The following is a 17,335-nucleotide window of genomic DNA, read 5'->3' as shown; positions in this document are numbered from 1 at the left end:
GTGGAAGAAAAGGTGTCTCTAACTTCCTGACCTACCAGAGAGCGATTTCGTCGAGCTCAAATGTTTTTTCCGCTGGCATATTTTCGACGACTTTCAACAATAGCTCGCCCTTGTTTCTCTATCTGAGTGGGAGATATTTTTTTTTAGCCCCTGGATGATCTCTGATTTGTCGGTTGATGTGCATTTTTTGTTCAGTTAGCGCTGAATGGTATTTTGCATTATCCATTATAATGACACAACCCTCTTCGAGACTATTTAATAGTTGAACAAACCACGCCTTAAATATTGCCGTGTTCACATCGCTGTGGTAATCTCCATTACCTCCTTTCTTCGACCTAAAAATCAATTTACACTATCAGTAAATTGAAATTTAGCCTCTCCAGCGTGACAAATAACTAGCTTACCACCTTTTCCAAGCGAGACATTAAGTCCACTCATGCTTGCCAAATGTGAGCTTTAGTATGATTCTGGTTAATCATTGTTTCATCCAAATAAATCCTTGGTCTTGTGTCTTGGTTTTGAGGATGATGGTGCATCTTTCGAAGAAATCTAGCTTTGTGTGCCACAATATCACTTTTTCCATTAGGAAACGTTGAGTACCGTTGCACTTCTTACACCTATACCCTAACTTGTGCAAAATTCGGTATATAGATGTGAACGACCATGAAAAGTTTATCTTTTGTTGAAGGCGAATACGAAGCTTTTCTGCGGTAGGAAACTCACTGCTATCGTACATTTCGTGAACAGTTCGTCTCACGACATCCTTTTCAAAGTCATCAAACTTTGTAGCGGTTTTGTTCGACTTGCATTTTCTTATTAGAATGAAAATGTTTATCACTTTTAATTTCACAATTTATTCGTAAAACACCTATCCCACAGGCTTCATCCGTCAGTTCTTAATATATTAATCAATCAATATTTCTTCTTACATTTTCGTCAGTTTTTTTCTTCTTTCTTTCTTTCTTTCTTTCTTCGGCGTTACACACCCAGTTGACGGATCGGGACGCTCATCCATAATATATTTATATAACCACTACCACGACACAAGAAATAAAATTTTTAAAAAAACATTATTACTTGCACATAAATGGAAATAAAGTAAACACAAATCAAAGACACAAGCAGTCACAGGGAATCACAAATCACAGAAATTAAAATATGATGTAATCTAAATGTAGCAAACTTCAAAACGTGCACGAAACATGAAACCATGACAGTGACTCAGCGAGACAAATGCTAATGTGGTAAGTGCGTAGGATGTTCGTTGGCTGTTGCTCCCTACGCCTACTTCTTGTTGAGCGCGTAACCCGCCTATTTTCTTGGGGTTATTTATAGTTATTTAAGTAACATATTACAAGCTGTCAAAATTGGAAATGTCACGAGTGAGTTTATAAAGGTTAACTACGAAGTACCACAAAGAGCATTATTCAGCCTAATTTTCTTTATAATTTATCTAAATTGTTTGCACAATTTAAAAATCGATGGCTATACTCAATTATTTGCTTATGATACCACATTAACTATCGTAGGTAAAAGATGGGAAAGGAAACTTATACAAATGCGGAAATAATTTTAAATAATGTAAAACAATATTGCAAACAAGGTATTACCTTTAACAAAACTCTTTGGTTTTAAATTTAACATAACTGTAATCCAATTAACGAAGTTACTAATCAGAACTATTTACCTGTAAAAATTGACGAACAATGAAAGTGGATATCGAATATTCAACATATAACAAGAGCGTTTAACAAAATTCCTGCATAAATTTGTACGAATAAGGGGCTGTTTACAATTAAACGTTTTACGTATGGTGTATTACTAAGGCTACCAGACGTCCAGATTTAGCTGGGACAGTCGTTTCTTTTTAACCCCTGTCCCGACTTTTTTCACTGCAGTTGGAACGCAAGAGTGTCCCGAATTTTTAAACATTCATTGAAACACGTTGTTTTCTTTGTAAAGAAAATACTGTAAATTAGAAAAAGAACGTTCATACTTTTTTTTTAACTTTCGCTTTTAAAGCTTCCCAGAATAAAACGAAGCAACAACAACAAAACAAAATTTTAATACAACACTAGCCACTTTTATAAAAAAAAAAAAAAACACCGAACTGTGTACCGCTTTCAAGTGACATTTGACAGTAAGCAACTGTTGCTGATTATTATAGGATGAAAAACAAACGTGGTAATCAGAAAATATCGATCAAAGGAATAAATGCCATTGCAATTAATTCCTCCTTTTCATTGGAAATTTCGTGTTGAGAACGAGTTACTTTTCGTTCTCTGTGTTTCTTAATTTACCCGTGCTGTGATATGTAGGAAAATTATCGGGATCATACAACTGACGAGTTATTTGAAGTGTCAGTGATGGCACCAAAACGTGTGTTTTTAACGATGATCTCCAGAAACAAAAAAAAAAAAAAAAAAAAACATTCTGAAGAGAACTATTTCTGATGCTGACGTACACTGTAACATATGTTCTTCACATTCAATATTATTCATGGTGGACGGTAAGACATTAAACAACATGTGAATAGTATAAAGCACAAAAATGCTGCGTGTGCTAAAGTTTCCAGTTCCTCATTGATATCACTTTTTTAGAAGTAAGAGTTTCGTTAAAAAGGAGTTCAAATTAGCTGCCACAAAAGGTACGTTCGCGTACCACACTGTACATTAAGTTATAAGTCAAAATTTAGTTGCGCGCGCTAAAACCGAGGCCATCGTGATGAATTTGTTAACACCCTGTGCATTATCGGAACTTGAATCCGACATACAAAAATTGAGCTTCATCTCAGTCATGACGGATGCATCAATCCATAAAAACAATAAAATCTTTCGAGTACTAATGAAATATTTTGACAGTGGAAAAGGTATACACGTAAAACCATTGGAAGTTAAATCATTACCTGGGAAACAGCTGATATTGTGAGTACATACTTAATCAAATGTTTCAAAAATATCCATGAAAGTGAGAAAACTGTTGCTCTTTGTGCTGGTAACACCAACTGTTATTTTAGAGGCGTATCTAGGAAAGGAGTTAACAACGTGTTGAAGAAACTGAAAGAGAACTTCGGCCATAATGTACTCGGTATTGGGTATTCAGATCACATTATTCATAACTGCTGCTGACATGCTTCCAGTTGATATCGAGGACATCGTTTCCAAAATCTATTCTTATTTCTATTTATACACCGTCCGAGTAGAAAGGTTAAAGGAATATTGTCAATTTGTCGAACAGGAATACGAAAATATCTTAGGATACAGCAAAACAAGATGGCTCGTCGCCCTTTTTCCTGCTGTGGAGCGCCTACTAAAAATGTTTGAGGCATTTAAGTCGTATTTTCAGTCTCAAAATAACTGTCCATTTATCATGAAGTTATTTTTCAAAAACACTTTGTAATAGGCTTGGTTATTTGTCGTTCACAACCAGGCATCCATTTTTCTAAGTCTGAAGATTGCTTCTCTCGCCATCAGTAAGAACAATACTTGGTAAGTTAGAAGGAATTCAGTCCGAAGTTCACAAGTTTTCGCCAATACGCGCACATGTATTTTATCAAACTGGACAAGATTGTTTGAACAAGAAGATTGAACCTTACGAAAATCTGCAATATTTCACCTGTATAAATCTTACAGCTGTTCTTAGGTGGGAAGGAATAGAAAAGACTGTAAACTTCCTTTAAACACCTCTGCATAGAAACCTCTACTTCCTTCTGCCTTCATTCAGGATTAATGAATGTGCGCTGTATGATGAATTTGTGTGCATAAAACAGTTTGTCACACTTGATAAGTTGGATGAGTGGAAGTCAGCGAAAACATCAGATGAGCGCTGGATGGAAATTATCTCCCACTTTAAAAGTAACGAAATATTTTACTCAAATTTCATCAAACCCGGCGAGTTTCTCCTGTATTTGTCCGGAACCAATGCGCCGACAGAGCGAGTGTTCTCCATCCTGAATATTATTTTGGACAAGTGAAAAGTCTAATCTCCAATCGAAACTTTAAGATCTGTCTTAATTTCAAGAATAAACTTTGATTACACTTGTGTGAACTTTTATAAAATGTTATGTACCAAGAAAGACCTGTTAAAGACAATTCATGACTCAGAAATATATGTGAAATGGTGTATGTGTGTGTGTGTGAGTGGGGGAGGGGCGAGTGGGACTGTTCTGATTGTGGGCAATATTTAGAACACTGAATTATACTCCATCATTATGTAAAGCGGACATGGTTCAATGCTACACTGATCACCAAAGATAAAAACAAATTTTTTTCTCTTTATATAAAGGCTGTTTATGAGTACAGGTAACTCCTTTAAGCATTTCTAAATAAATATAATCTCATCTCGGTTTTTTCTTTTTATATTTCTAAAGAAGACATTGACTTAATCTCATAAAGCAGATTTTCTTTATGTTTACACAATTCCAATACGTACAGTTTTCTTTTTATGTTAAAATTACGGTAAGCATTATTATATATAATTGTACAATTGTATTTTTGCGGTTTGTTTTTCTATATCTTTTCTTAATGTTAACTTTAAGAGAATAAATAGTTATTTAAAATTTTAAAAAATGGTAGAGTGTTGGCTTAGTATTCGGGAGGTAGAAGGTTCGATCCCAGCTGCCAGCCACCCAAGTTTTTCCTCTCCCACTAGGCAAATATCGGAATGGTACCGTCAAATTAGGCTCTACCCGAAAGTTTAATTGAACATATTTTATTTTCTTGAACATCGTCAACAAGCGATGAATTGTTCTAAGTAAGTTTCATAAGAAACATAAAAATGTGTTAATACCATATACAACGGAAATATAGGTAACAGTACAGTGACGTAAATTAACTACAAGCGATGAAAAATGAAGCGAGGAATATTCCATACCCTCTTTTTGAAACAAAATAAAGTTAAAATAAAACATAAGAGAAATGCTTAGTTTTATATGATACACTTAAAGGCTGCACATCTAGAGCTTTTGGTTCTGTATATTCTTGAAATTCTACAGTTAAGTTTTATACAACCACCATCACGGTTTACCCAATCCTCAAGTTTTCTGAATTTTTAACAAGAGGGATTCAACATATCATTACGGAACTCCCCCTTCCCCCCAAAAAAGGACTACAGAATATATTTAAGTTAAGCTAAATACAACTGCACAACAAACATGACTGGTGATTAGCTTTTGTGCTTCTATCGGGAAGTTCGGGATTCAACCAGCATTCGACCATTCTGACAAAGCTTTTCTTCATTCCATCTGTGAATGTAGAAATAGTGCGTGTACTGTTAGTTGGCCGACTTCCTTTCTTATTGTTTTTAAATCGTTATTATTACTAATTACCAGAAGTGACGGTTTTGGAAGGTTAGGGAGGCGGTCTTTCGGACTGTGATGGCTCTGGTGCTTGGGGTCGCGGGTTCAATCCCAGCCCCCGCCAAGTGAACTTTGTGGTGGACAAACACCGTGTGCGTGGGTTTTCTCGCGGTTCTCCCGTTTCCTCCCACTTTCTTCATTCCACCATTTCATTCATTACTCATCATCACCGTCTCCTTTAGCCTAACCGGCATAACCGTGGGACGTAAAACTCAAATATTTCATTTCAATTCTGTACCACCAAAATCAATTACTGAAAACCTTTCTACTGATAAATGTTTCGTTTTTCTGTAATATTAATCAAACCTAATATTATGCTTCCCTACCGTACTTGTGCCAGTAACTAGTAAAACTGAAAGAAACAAAATAAACATGTGTCATATACAGTATTCTAAACATAACTGACGATTAGAAAAGTGTTTAAACTATCAAGACGTCTGTGCTACAGAAGAATTCTTCTCACATGACCTCATGTGGGTTTGCATATTCCATTTCTGAGCAAATCTCTTCCCACATAAGTCACACACAAATTTACGCACTCCGGCATGAAGTTTCAAATGCGTTCGCAGATTGTTGTGACGCGCAAATTTACGACCACAAATCTCACATACAAATGGTTGTTCACCTGTGTGGGTTGTCATGTGTAGTTTAAGTGTAATACTGTTGGCAAATTGTGCACCACAAAGTTCACACTGTTCTGATTTATTGTGGCTCTTCATATGTTGTGTCAAACTTAGTTTCTTCACCAATTTACCACAAACTTTACAACAGATGAAAGTTGGATTATGAGCTCTTTTATGGCTATACAATTTCGTTCTTGAAACAAACTTCTCATCACATTCAGGACAACTATACTTTACATTTTCTGCATGCATTTCCATATGATCCTTCAACTTGATCCTTAGTATCTTTTTATTACACAATTCACAGTTCACACTATTCTCGTCCTTTTTATGAACAACACGAATATGTATGTTTCGTTGCTGCTTATCGAAAAACAATTTGTCACAAATTTTGCATGGGCAATCTTTGGAACGTGTTTTTGAGTGTATTATTAAATGTTTTTGCAGACACCAAAATTGGCTGAAAAGTTTAGAACATTGTGGGCACTTATATTCCCCGACATTATGCTTCTTCAACATATGATCTCGACGGTATTTAACTAGACTAAACTTCTCTCCACATATAGTACAAGTCTTGTTACATAGTTTTAGGTTTTGGACTTTAATTCTGAAATAACAAGAGAGACTTCTGTATAATCATATTTATTACAACAAAGAGAGAAAGTATACGTAAAGCAACTCTATTATTCACTAAACATAATACCTTATTAGCATCTTGTTTTCAATAGACCGTACATTTAATTGTGTCGGATCACAATTAGAAATTTTAATAAACGTACTAGAGCTGTATAATATTCAATACCTTTTATTCAGTTTTTCACTGATACTTACACCCTCTCTTTCATTTTAAATTACTTATATTGTTTATTTTGTTGCGTATTGTATACTCTAATAGTTTCCTGTATTAAGTTCGTTCTAAGTAAGTTTCATAAGAAACATAAAAATGTGTTAATACCATATACAACGGAAATATAGGTAACAGTACAGTGACGTAAATTAACTACAAGCGATGAAAAAATAAAGATATATATTTCAAAGTCAAACATGCTATGTTGAAACGAAATCTTTAATTTATCTCACGTTTAAGACATCTAGGCCAAAAGACACAAATGAGTAATGAAAATGGATAACTGTGAAATGTATTTGGTGACCTGAAAATGTGGAACGGAACGGGAAAAGCCACGGTGGACGATGCTGCCCACCACAAACTGTGATAGTCAGGATCGAAGTAGGAATAATACCACTTTATCAGTGCCACACTACCATTGTGTCCCACATAACATTGTCAATTAAACTAGTGAACTCAATAAAGATATAATGCAAGGTGAATAACTGAATTGTTTGCTGTGTATTTACATAGGTATTACAATACTATTATCCCTTTGGGGATCCTATGGTACATTGCGTTATTTCTCTTCTATTTAAGCTTTTTCGTCCGTTTTTTTTTTCAAGTCCAGAGGCATTGTAGAAGACATTACGTATGGTTTCAGACCGTCCTGCGTCTAGACATAGGAGGTGATGACGTCATAATTTTGAAATATATATATATTCCCTTATGAAGCCTATGTTCATTATTTTTTGGCGGGCTTATTTTTTTCACGTAGAAGATTGAAATTTTGCACAAACATTCACTCCACCGAGTAGTACTTACCAGATTTTTCCCGATTTCTGTGTTAAAACGGGGGGGGGGAACCAGAGGCGCAAAGGGTTGAAAAAAGGGATATTTTTACCCCAAAAATCCCGCTTTTCAGGATTTTCCTGCCTCACATACATGATGGGGACACGTGAGTCATATCGTCTGAAAGGCAGTTCCATTCTGAAGAGAATGACAGTCGAATTATTATCCTAGGGTAATTAGGGATGTCTCAGGGAATTTTAAAAAAATGTACTTCTATATAGAGAAAAATGGGACATGGTCGGTGTTTTTTTTTTTTTTTTTTTTTTGGCGGGCTTACTTGTGCACCTAGAAGATTGAAATTGTGCATAAACATTCAGTCCACCTAGTAGTATTTATCAGATTTTTTTCAGATCTCTGCGTAAAAACAGGGGGGGTCCAGAGGGGGAAAAAGTTGAAAGAAAGGATTTTTAGACCCAAAAAATCCCGTTTTTCAGGATTTTCCCGCCTCACATACATGATGGAGACCCGCGAGTCATACCGTCTGAAAGGCAGTTCCATTCTGAAGAGATTGATTGTCGAAGTATTATTCTAGGGTAATTAGGGACGTCTCCGTGAATTTTTATCAAAATATACTTCTGTATAGGGAAAAATGGGGCATGGGCCTTACATTTTTTTGGCGGGCTTATTTTTTCACGTAGAAGATTGAAATTTTGCACATTCAGTCCAACGAGTAGTATTTACCAGATTTTTTTCCGATTTCTGCGTAAAAACAGGGGGGGGGGTCCAGAGGAGCAAAAGTTGAAAAAAGGGATTTTTAGACCAAAAAATCCCTTTCTTCTGGATTTACCCGCCTTACATACATGATGGAGACACGTGAGTCATACCGTCTGGAAGGCAGTTCTATTCTGAAGAGAATGATGGGCGAAACATGACCCTAGGGTAATTAGGGATGTCTCAGGAAATTTTTTTCCCTGAGATCATGGTGTTTTGCGGTAATTTGGGGCATTGTGGGGATTTTTGATAAAATTTCTCCCGCCCTTACTATTAAAGATAGAAACTTGAAATTTGGTACACACATTTAGTTTACCAAGTACTATTTATCAGATTTTTTTGGGTCTCTACGTTCACGCAGGGGGGGCGGAGGGGCCCAAAGTTTGACAAAAAATTCCCTCAAAATTTTCCCTTTGACACCAATTTTCCCTCTCCTGGTATATGGTATGGGCATGCAAGGGATACCATTTGAAAGCCAGGGAGAGAACCCTACTATCTATATACACTCAGACACAGACCCCGACAGTCCTCATTGATTCTCCAATAGTAGTAATCTTTCCTTAGCGGACAGGCATTATCTCTCAACTCATATTTCTTTGGCACAGAAAATACTTTTTGCAAAATGAAAAGAAATTTCCAATTGATCCCTTCGAATGATTCGGCAGTTACAAGCAAATCTGATCCAAACTAATGTCCACAAGATAATACGGCAAGCAACTATTGCAGAGTTTCCCCCTAAAGCATCATAAACCGTCAAGATTGTTCAGTTTTCCTATATTTTTACTATTTAATAATAATGTTGCACATCCTGATTCAGTTATTTTTAGTTTTAATAAAGTCAATCTGTTGTAAACGTATGACTTTTACTCAGGGTTGGGTAATTACGCGTAAAAAAAAGGTTTTCTACGTGATGCGTAAAATCGCGTAAATTTACGTAAAAAATTAAAAGAAAACGTTCTACGCGCTGATCTTTAAAAAAAAAATTCTTCCTAAAATTGTATGGAATCTAGCTGGATTTTGCAAAACTTAATCCGTAAGCATAAACTGGGAATTTTGTATTGGCTTTGTAAAGTAGCATTGCATAATACGGTTTGCACGCGTGACTGTTCAAAACCCATTTCATCATGTTTCATGTTTTAAACTCTCTGTAATCGAGAAAAGTTTTATGCCACAGAAGCCGTGGGAGAAACTATTATGCAATACAACAACAATGGTAAGCCTTCGTGGTCTTCATTTGTGACGACTTTCTGCAATGTCTGAGAAAAGCATCACGAACAAGTAGAGGAGTTTCTGTCGGAAAACCTCGGCCCTTCAGGAATAACTAGCTACCAGCAATATCGGGGAAAATGTGGTAAATTTGAAGAACTTATGAAGAAGGGAATTACAACACCACGCACATTCTGGTATTTCGCTACTCGGCAACATAGGGAGTTGTCGGAATTTGCTATGAAGTTACTGAACATCCTAGCATCTTCAGCGCAAATTGAAAGACTTTTCTCAAATCGGTCCTTTGTCCACAACGTCACAAGGAACCGGCTCAGCTTCGAATGTTCGAAGAAACTACTTCAAATATACTACACCCTCAAATTACAAGACCACTCAAGTTATGAATATTAGTGTGATTAAGACTATTGTGTTCGAATTGTACTAAACTATAATGGAAATGGCATGTAACATTTTTTTAGAATTAAAATAATGGCTGTTTTAAATGAAATGATATACTCAGTGTTATTGGAACCAAGTGAAATATATTCAGTATTCGAACTAGGAAGAAAGACAAATTGTTTCTTTCCAAAAACAACGAAGAAACAAGTAGTTCAATATTCTGTTGAGTATTTTCTTCAGTTTTGTCTATTTATTATGAGCATGAAAAATTTATACATTAAAAGTTCAAATGATAGTCAAGTGCTAAGGGAAGTAATATATTTAGTGTTGTTGTTGGACTTGGAAGAAAAGAGCAAAATAAATTAGTTCCTTCCGAAAAATGTAGTATAATGTTTGTAGCGTTCCCATCCGCCGTTAGAGTAATTGCCAAGAGCCCAACATACATGGATAATGAGGTCGCAAGATATGTTGATCCGTCAGCAACACCCTCAACCAACTACAGAGGGATCTACGCGAGTGGACGTCACCAGTTTATATTCAGAGTAGGATTCGGGCAATGAAAGATAATTCAGCATTTATCTAATAATTCACATAAATACCACACAAATAACCAGATATACTTATACCAAAGAAATGACAACAAACACAATTCAGCTTAACAAATTTTATTAACAAAATATTTACATGTGATATCTGATCCTTCAGATATCCGATGGCAATAATGAATTCTCAGTCGATAAATATAATACGTTGTAGTTTCAAATCTCAGTCTCAAATTAAATACTTCCAATTTTAGTAAAAGCAATAATCATCAATGTGTTCAAATCTCGAAGTTTTACAAAAATATCCAAAAGATTTAAGTATTTAGTTATATTTAATATTCTATTAAGGAGAGAGAGTAATTCTTCGTAATGCCTCTGTATTACTAACGATAATAGCAATTAATAAACTAGTAATTCAAAGTAGTCAAAAATTCCGGGGGGGGGAATTGAATTCTAAAAGCAATTCAAATAAGCAGAAAGTTAAATATTTAAAGTTTAGTGAAGGAAAACTTTAACTAGAATTCAAAATCAAATACGCCAAAGCAGTATCTCACCCCGTAAGTCTAACGCATCAAACTTCGTACACAATTAATTCAAAATTCCAAAAATCCAAATGTTCTCTATATTCAATATTAAGGAGACGAAACACATCAAGGTAACACCAATAATACACGAATAAATATATATAAATATGATAAATGAATAATAATAATGGCTCTCAGCCAAAATATTAAATGCTGAATTATCACGCGGTTAGATAACTATAGAAGAATCGGAAACGTATTAGACCATAACGAGCTATAATGGAAACGAATACACGACCCACGAACAAACAACACACACCAAGGACAACCAAAATAATAATTAAATAGTTTAACACTCACCTCACGTCGTTTTCAATTCTATAGTTACCTCCTCATATGTTTGTCCTGGGACTGCATGTCGACTTACCAAGTGAAAAAGGGAAATGAGAATAAATTGGTTATTGCTGTGCAATCTAATCAAGCTGTATCGAAGTTCTGACAATCCTTAGTCAAATAGATAGAAAAACACCTCTTTTCAGTCAGCATGCAACTGCTGCACTTCGCAACACTCCCTTGCAACTATTGCAACTGAATTCTGAACGAACTGAATTCTGAACAATTCTGTGATTAGGCCCAACAAAGATATAACCAGGACTGATATTTTTCTCTCTATCAGTTTGAGTTATTTTCTGCCTTGCGACTTCCCACATCCGCATTCCACTATTTGACTAATTAGCAACTTCATGAAAATGAAGATAAGGAACCTTCACAAGGTGGTGGGAACAAACCTTATTTGAACAAGCCAAAGGTTTAGACACCATACGCACTTACGTTGTCTACATTCCCATTCCACCATTCAGCAAAATTTCCAAAGTAGTACATAAAAACGAGTACTACGTGATTTGCATTCAACCTCCAACTCTTCGGAATGCTAACACTGTCTGAAGTGGGATATTTCTGCAAGTTCAAGCATGAGTTTCCCCCGTTCTCATTCCACCAAATAGAGAACTGCAATTTAACACTTCCAACAAGGGTTTTCCTTGAATAAAGAAACTCAGCGATTTGACCAGACTTAGGCAAATGTATCATATATGTCTTTTTCGTGCGTGAGAAACACGGCAGAAAAACGAGTCATAAAAATGAAACAAAAAGTAATGAGTGGCAAATGGAAGAAACTCCACTCACTGGAAAACACAATTGGGCACAATCTGCAATGCACTAACACTTCGACCACGAAGTAACACTATTCTTTCACAGCACTTCTTTTTAGAAAAATTACACAAAACAAATGCAGAGCAACAACTTCTTATTCTCATTCCTATTATTCTTCCACACAGTAATGAAACTCCACAAAAGCTTTGGAATGAAACGAAATTTGAATCAAACGTCCCATTAAGTAAAGTCCTCTTTCTACTAAATAGAACGCGAACAGGACATAGCCTTTCTCCTCCTCCGAACAACCAATTCTAGACATCCTTCCACACCTAGCACTTCATGGTCAGTTCGCTGTCACGACGGACGAGCGAACCCACCAAAGCAATTGGCGCTACCATCGCGTCAGGTGAGACACGCGTAACACGTAATCGGCCTTGAGGCAATACAACAGAATTCCTCCCCTCTCTCTCCTTGACTACAAAACTCAGCTGATCAAAGCAGCTTGCATTCGTTTTACTCTTTCTTTTTCTTCTTTTAAAAAAAAAACAGCAAAGACAAGATAAGGAAAATAATACACAGTTACAAGCATTCTCTTTCCAAGAAGAGAGCATACTTTATGTTACAATTGATTATTTTAATTTCTTTTTCTTCCTTTTTGTCCTCTCTCCATGCTCATCGTAACGAGATCGTTACATGTTCTGTTGGGTGATTTTATATTTTTTCAGTTGTGTGTTTAAAATGAGAATCTAATAACTTTTACATCGAAAATTCAATATGTCCTAATGCTAAGTGAAGTGGTATATATAATATCGTTGGGACGTGGAAGAAAAACAAATCAGTTTATTCTAAAATTTCATTATTTCAATATTCTGTTCAGTATTTTTCGTATCAGTTATGTGTGTGTTAGTGTGTAATATGAAGGTGAAATGAGCCTAACAGTCAATCTCTTTTTCTTTTCTAATAGAAGTTTTAAAGTATACTGAAATGTTTCGAGTTTTATATTAAAAGCTGCAAAGGTATAACAATAAATTGTTATAATCAAAAGGTTACTTGATACTTTCAAACATATCCGAACCAACACACATTTTTAATGTGTGTGCTTATATGTTGGGTGGTTGTGCTTGTGTGTGCGCTAATAGGTGGAAAGTAGTAATGGGCCGGCGAGGGGCTTTCCAAAATTATCTTTTATTACTATGATTTGGCATGAAATCATTACTTTTAAATATAATGTTTAGAAGATAATAATGTTTTAATGCTTAAATAAGAAAACTAAGCTTACAATATAACCGACTATTCAAAATGATCTTAGTTTTAATGAAAGAAATATAGTTTTCTACGTCTGCGTAAAAAACTGGTTTTCTACATGACGTATATTACTAGTAAATTACGCGTAATTTATGTAAAATAAGTAAATTACCCTGCCAACCCTGCTTTTACTTGAAAATAAAATGATCACACAAGAATTTTGCAGTATACGCCCTATAAACACATTTTATATGTAAACTATTCTTTCTTTAGAGTGAGGGATGCCCTTCTAAATTATTCATTGCAGCTTTGGAAAATTCAAGGTTGCTAATAAAACTCCAACTCACCAAAGCAACACACGCACACACACACACACACACACACACACACATATATATATATATATATATATATATATATATATATATATATATATATATATTTCAAGATTATATACACTGCTTTGGTCAGTTGGAGTCTTATTAGGGATTCCCTTTCATTTCGCTAATAAATCGTAAACTGAGTACAGTATTTCAGTATTAGACTATACTTACATTTGAAAATAATGTATAAATGAATTTTGCATACCATTACCAGATCAAGACTGAGTAATGTGAATTTGTGTTACCTGTTTTTAGAGACACCTCTCATTTACGAATAAATAATCATGTTCCATCGTTGACTTTTATTGAGAAGTTTCACTGTATTTGTTCACTCTTATATTCAGTTCTTATAAATTTGTAGTTTTCTGTCTTAGTTGTTCTTGAAATTTTTCAATTCTATTATATATTTCATTAAATGAACTATACAATAAACTGATGCTAAATTACTAAATAATGTTAAATTCTGTTCTGGTTATTCATTTCTGAGTAAGAAGAACTGGAAACGCGACTTAATAGAATTTCTTAGTAAACAAGTACTAAAGAAACTCATAGAGTACATTTGCATCTGGCAATTGAGATGGCCGACACGTATAAGAGATCATACAATTGTGATATTACAAACTAATTGGTTTGTAGCCAATAATACGATTGTCCAGAACACTGGTTTGCGTGGGTAACGTTGAAAAAATGTCCAATTCACTTTTTACACATTCACAGGATTGATGATGCAAGAGAGTCATCGTTGAATTAATCTAAAATATCTGGTGACGATGCCAATGATCTTTTCTTCTTATGTGATAATTTACGTCTCTTTGTAGGATTGATGATGATGATGTTCGTTGGAAGGTTAACCTCAAACTGAGAGCAGTCGTCCCATTTTTGTTTATATCCACTTCCCAGCATACTTTTCAACTTATTTTTAGCTTTTTCTTGTAAATTTGATTTTGCCTCTTGCATACATTGATGAAACGATTCTTCCAGCGGTTGATTCAAGATCACATCATTAATCATATTGGCACCTGATTTTAATAATTCTTTTCCCACAGTTTTAGCTCCTTGCTTCACAAGTGGTAACACTGAACGAAATAAGCCACCAAGGAAACTTCCAATGTCATGTCCTGCTTGATAGGACTTCCCACATAGACGTTGCCGATGCCGGATAACGCTTGTTTTTGGTAGTATTGCAAATACGGATCAGTCATGACGACGACGACGGAAATGTAGTTTTGTACACACCGTTCTAAAGATCAATGGCATACGCTGACCTGTGCTATCCCTTATATCGATTTGTATTTGCTCAAAATTCATTTTTTGTACCGGAACATAATGTGCAGGATTAAAGATTTGTACTGCATGCCTTCCAAAAGCATGATTCACAGGATCCATGTTGACAATTCGTAGCAAGGATACCTTTGTATCTCCAACAATGACAGATTCAATAATGCCATAGTAAACATACATTTGTGTTGGTAAACCTAATCGTACATCCGGTGTATATTGTCTCTTTTGCGTATCTTTCAAATCACTTTTCAGTTCAAATCCAAGCATTAAACTAACACTTGGTGAGAATTGTACAGAAGTATGGATTTCCTTATTGGGATGTCTTATGAGGCATATATTATTAGTTGCATCATGAGATATAAATACATTGGTTTCTTTATGATGTGTATTAATTGCATGAATAAGATCCCGTATATAGTTATAATAGCGTACAGGGATCGTTGCAACCTTCCACGGTTCCTGATCATTACTACTTGATGATTTATAATATATTTTATTGTTTTCACTGATAATGTTCAGTAAAGAATGTGGATAATGAATCTCTACAATCGCCACATCTCATTTCTGGCGAAACTCTACATGTCGTTGTAATTTCGTAATATATGAAGTCAATGAATTTTCTGGAAAACAATCCATGGAACTATTACTGGGAAGTGTAACGTAAAAATCTTGATCAGGTTCCATTCTTCTTATTCTTCAATGAAGTTGCAGGGATCTACGAATTGAATGAAGTAGGATATCCTTTACACTGGACGAGATACTTCTTTCTGTGACCTTTTGTTTTTGTACGCAATATTTTATCGATGAGAAACGTCGAAGGGAGCGGTACTGGTTGTAATTCTTCTCTATAGAGAACACCATCGATGAGTTGATTTAAATCCTCTAGTCGATACACTGGTGGGTTTCTTGGTACAATGGCTTTTACTCTAAATATTCCCCAAGTCCAGTTCTCGAGGTAAACCTTGTTAAAGATACGTTTTGTTTTACTAATACGAACAGTATCACCAACAGATAAATCCGTATCTTGCTTTGAACGCTGTAGTTTTTTGTCGTATAAGTTATGCCACACCTTCAGTAAATTGTCCTGAGAAACGTTTGTAGGTGCCATTTTAATACTGGAGTGTCGACTTTCATTGTATGCTTTTACAAGTAAACGCAATACTTTGATGTAATTGTATGTTTGAAATTTGGTAAAGTATTTCCACATACGATGATTCAATGTCTGATTAAATCTTTGTGCGATGCTGGCTTTAATATCTGGATCCTTTGTTGTAACATGTTGCACGTCGTTTCCTGAGAAACTTTTGTACTGTCTTGTTGGTAAATTGAGTTTCTTGATCACTACGTAGCACTATTGGTTTCCTGTCCTGGAAAATCAATTCAAATGCATTCACTATATCCTCGGCACTTTTTGATTTTAGTGGTACAGCCCACCCGTACCGACTAAACACATCAATAACTGTAAGAATATAACGGTAATTGTCATTATAGATTTGAATTGATTGTAAATCATTTAAATCACATTCCCATTGATCATCAATACTGTTGACAAGATAAGAATCTACGAAAACGACGACGTACAGGACGATGTAACGTGTAGGTAGGTTGTTTGTTTAACCAGTTTTATTTTGGATAGAGGTATAGATTTTCCTGTGGCTTACCATAATTTGTTTGCAGTAGAAAACAATGCAGGATGTGCTGGATTGTAATAAATTGATTTCAACTTTTTGTTTATGGTTTGTACGTTGACCATTGTGGAATGATACGTTTTCTTTTTGGTCGGACTTCTAAAACATCATCATCATCTCCGGAAGAAAAGAATTCAGGTGCAGGTTTTGGTGGTGTAGATCCTTCAGATGCTGTTGTACTATTATGCTTGACAATATAGTTTAATCTTCGTGGATTACCAATCAATTCTTGAGGTGTGTTTGACGATGCAAGGTAGTTGCAAAACAATTCCCAGCCTTGAGGATTAGTGTGTTTCCTCGGTCGTCACATCGCACATTAAATCTACAATGTTGGATCCATGTAGTTTATTGTTGTTAATGTACACTGTTCCTTTATGATGCCACGTAATTGTGTCATCTTGTTTTAAACGACGGAATAGTAATTCGGCTTTCTTACGATACATTTGTGGGATTGCGGCTAAAATTTCTTGCTTCGTGCTATCATAAACATTCGGAACGTCGTCATCAGATTTCATTGATGTAATTGTAAGTGGAATTGGTTCTT

General features: G+C 35.3%; 1 protein-coding gene across 9 annotated transcripts in view; it reads right to left on the bottom strand.

Moving 5' to 3' along the window:
- The window catches only part of LOC145694669 (uncharacterized), a 508,204-nt gene that overhangs the window by 181,928 nt on the left and 308,941 nt on the right, over positions 1–17,335 (bottom strand). The window contains exon 7 of one of the 9 annotated variants that reach the window (XM_081771150.1): positions 4,352–6,586. The exons of the other annotated variants lie outside the window; for them this stretch is intronic. Coding sequence (XP_081627276.1) covers positions 5,785–6,586 — 802 coding nt within the window. The 3' untranslated portion in view covers positions 4,352–5,784. Of the gene's footprint in view, positions 1–4,351; positions 6,587–17,335 lie in introns of those variants that run through there. 9 annotated transcript variants of the gene reach the window in all.

Source organism: Thermobia domestica, chromosome 9 (assembly GCF_964235325.1).
Source record: "Thermobia domestica chromosome 9, izTheDome1.hap1.1, whole genome shotgun sequence".
NCBI lineage: Eukaryota > Metazoa > Arthropoda > Insecta > Zygentoma > Lepismatidae > Thermobia > Thermobia domestica.
Note: the sequence above shows the minus strand (reverse complement) of the source record. Positions and strands in the feature narration are given on the sequence as shown.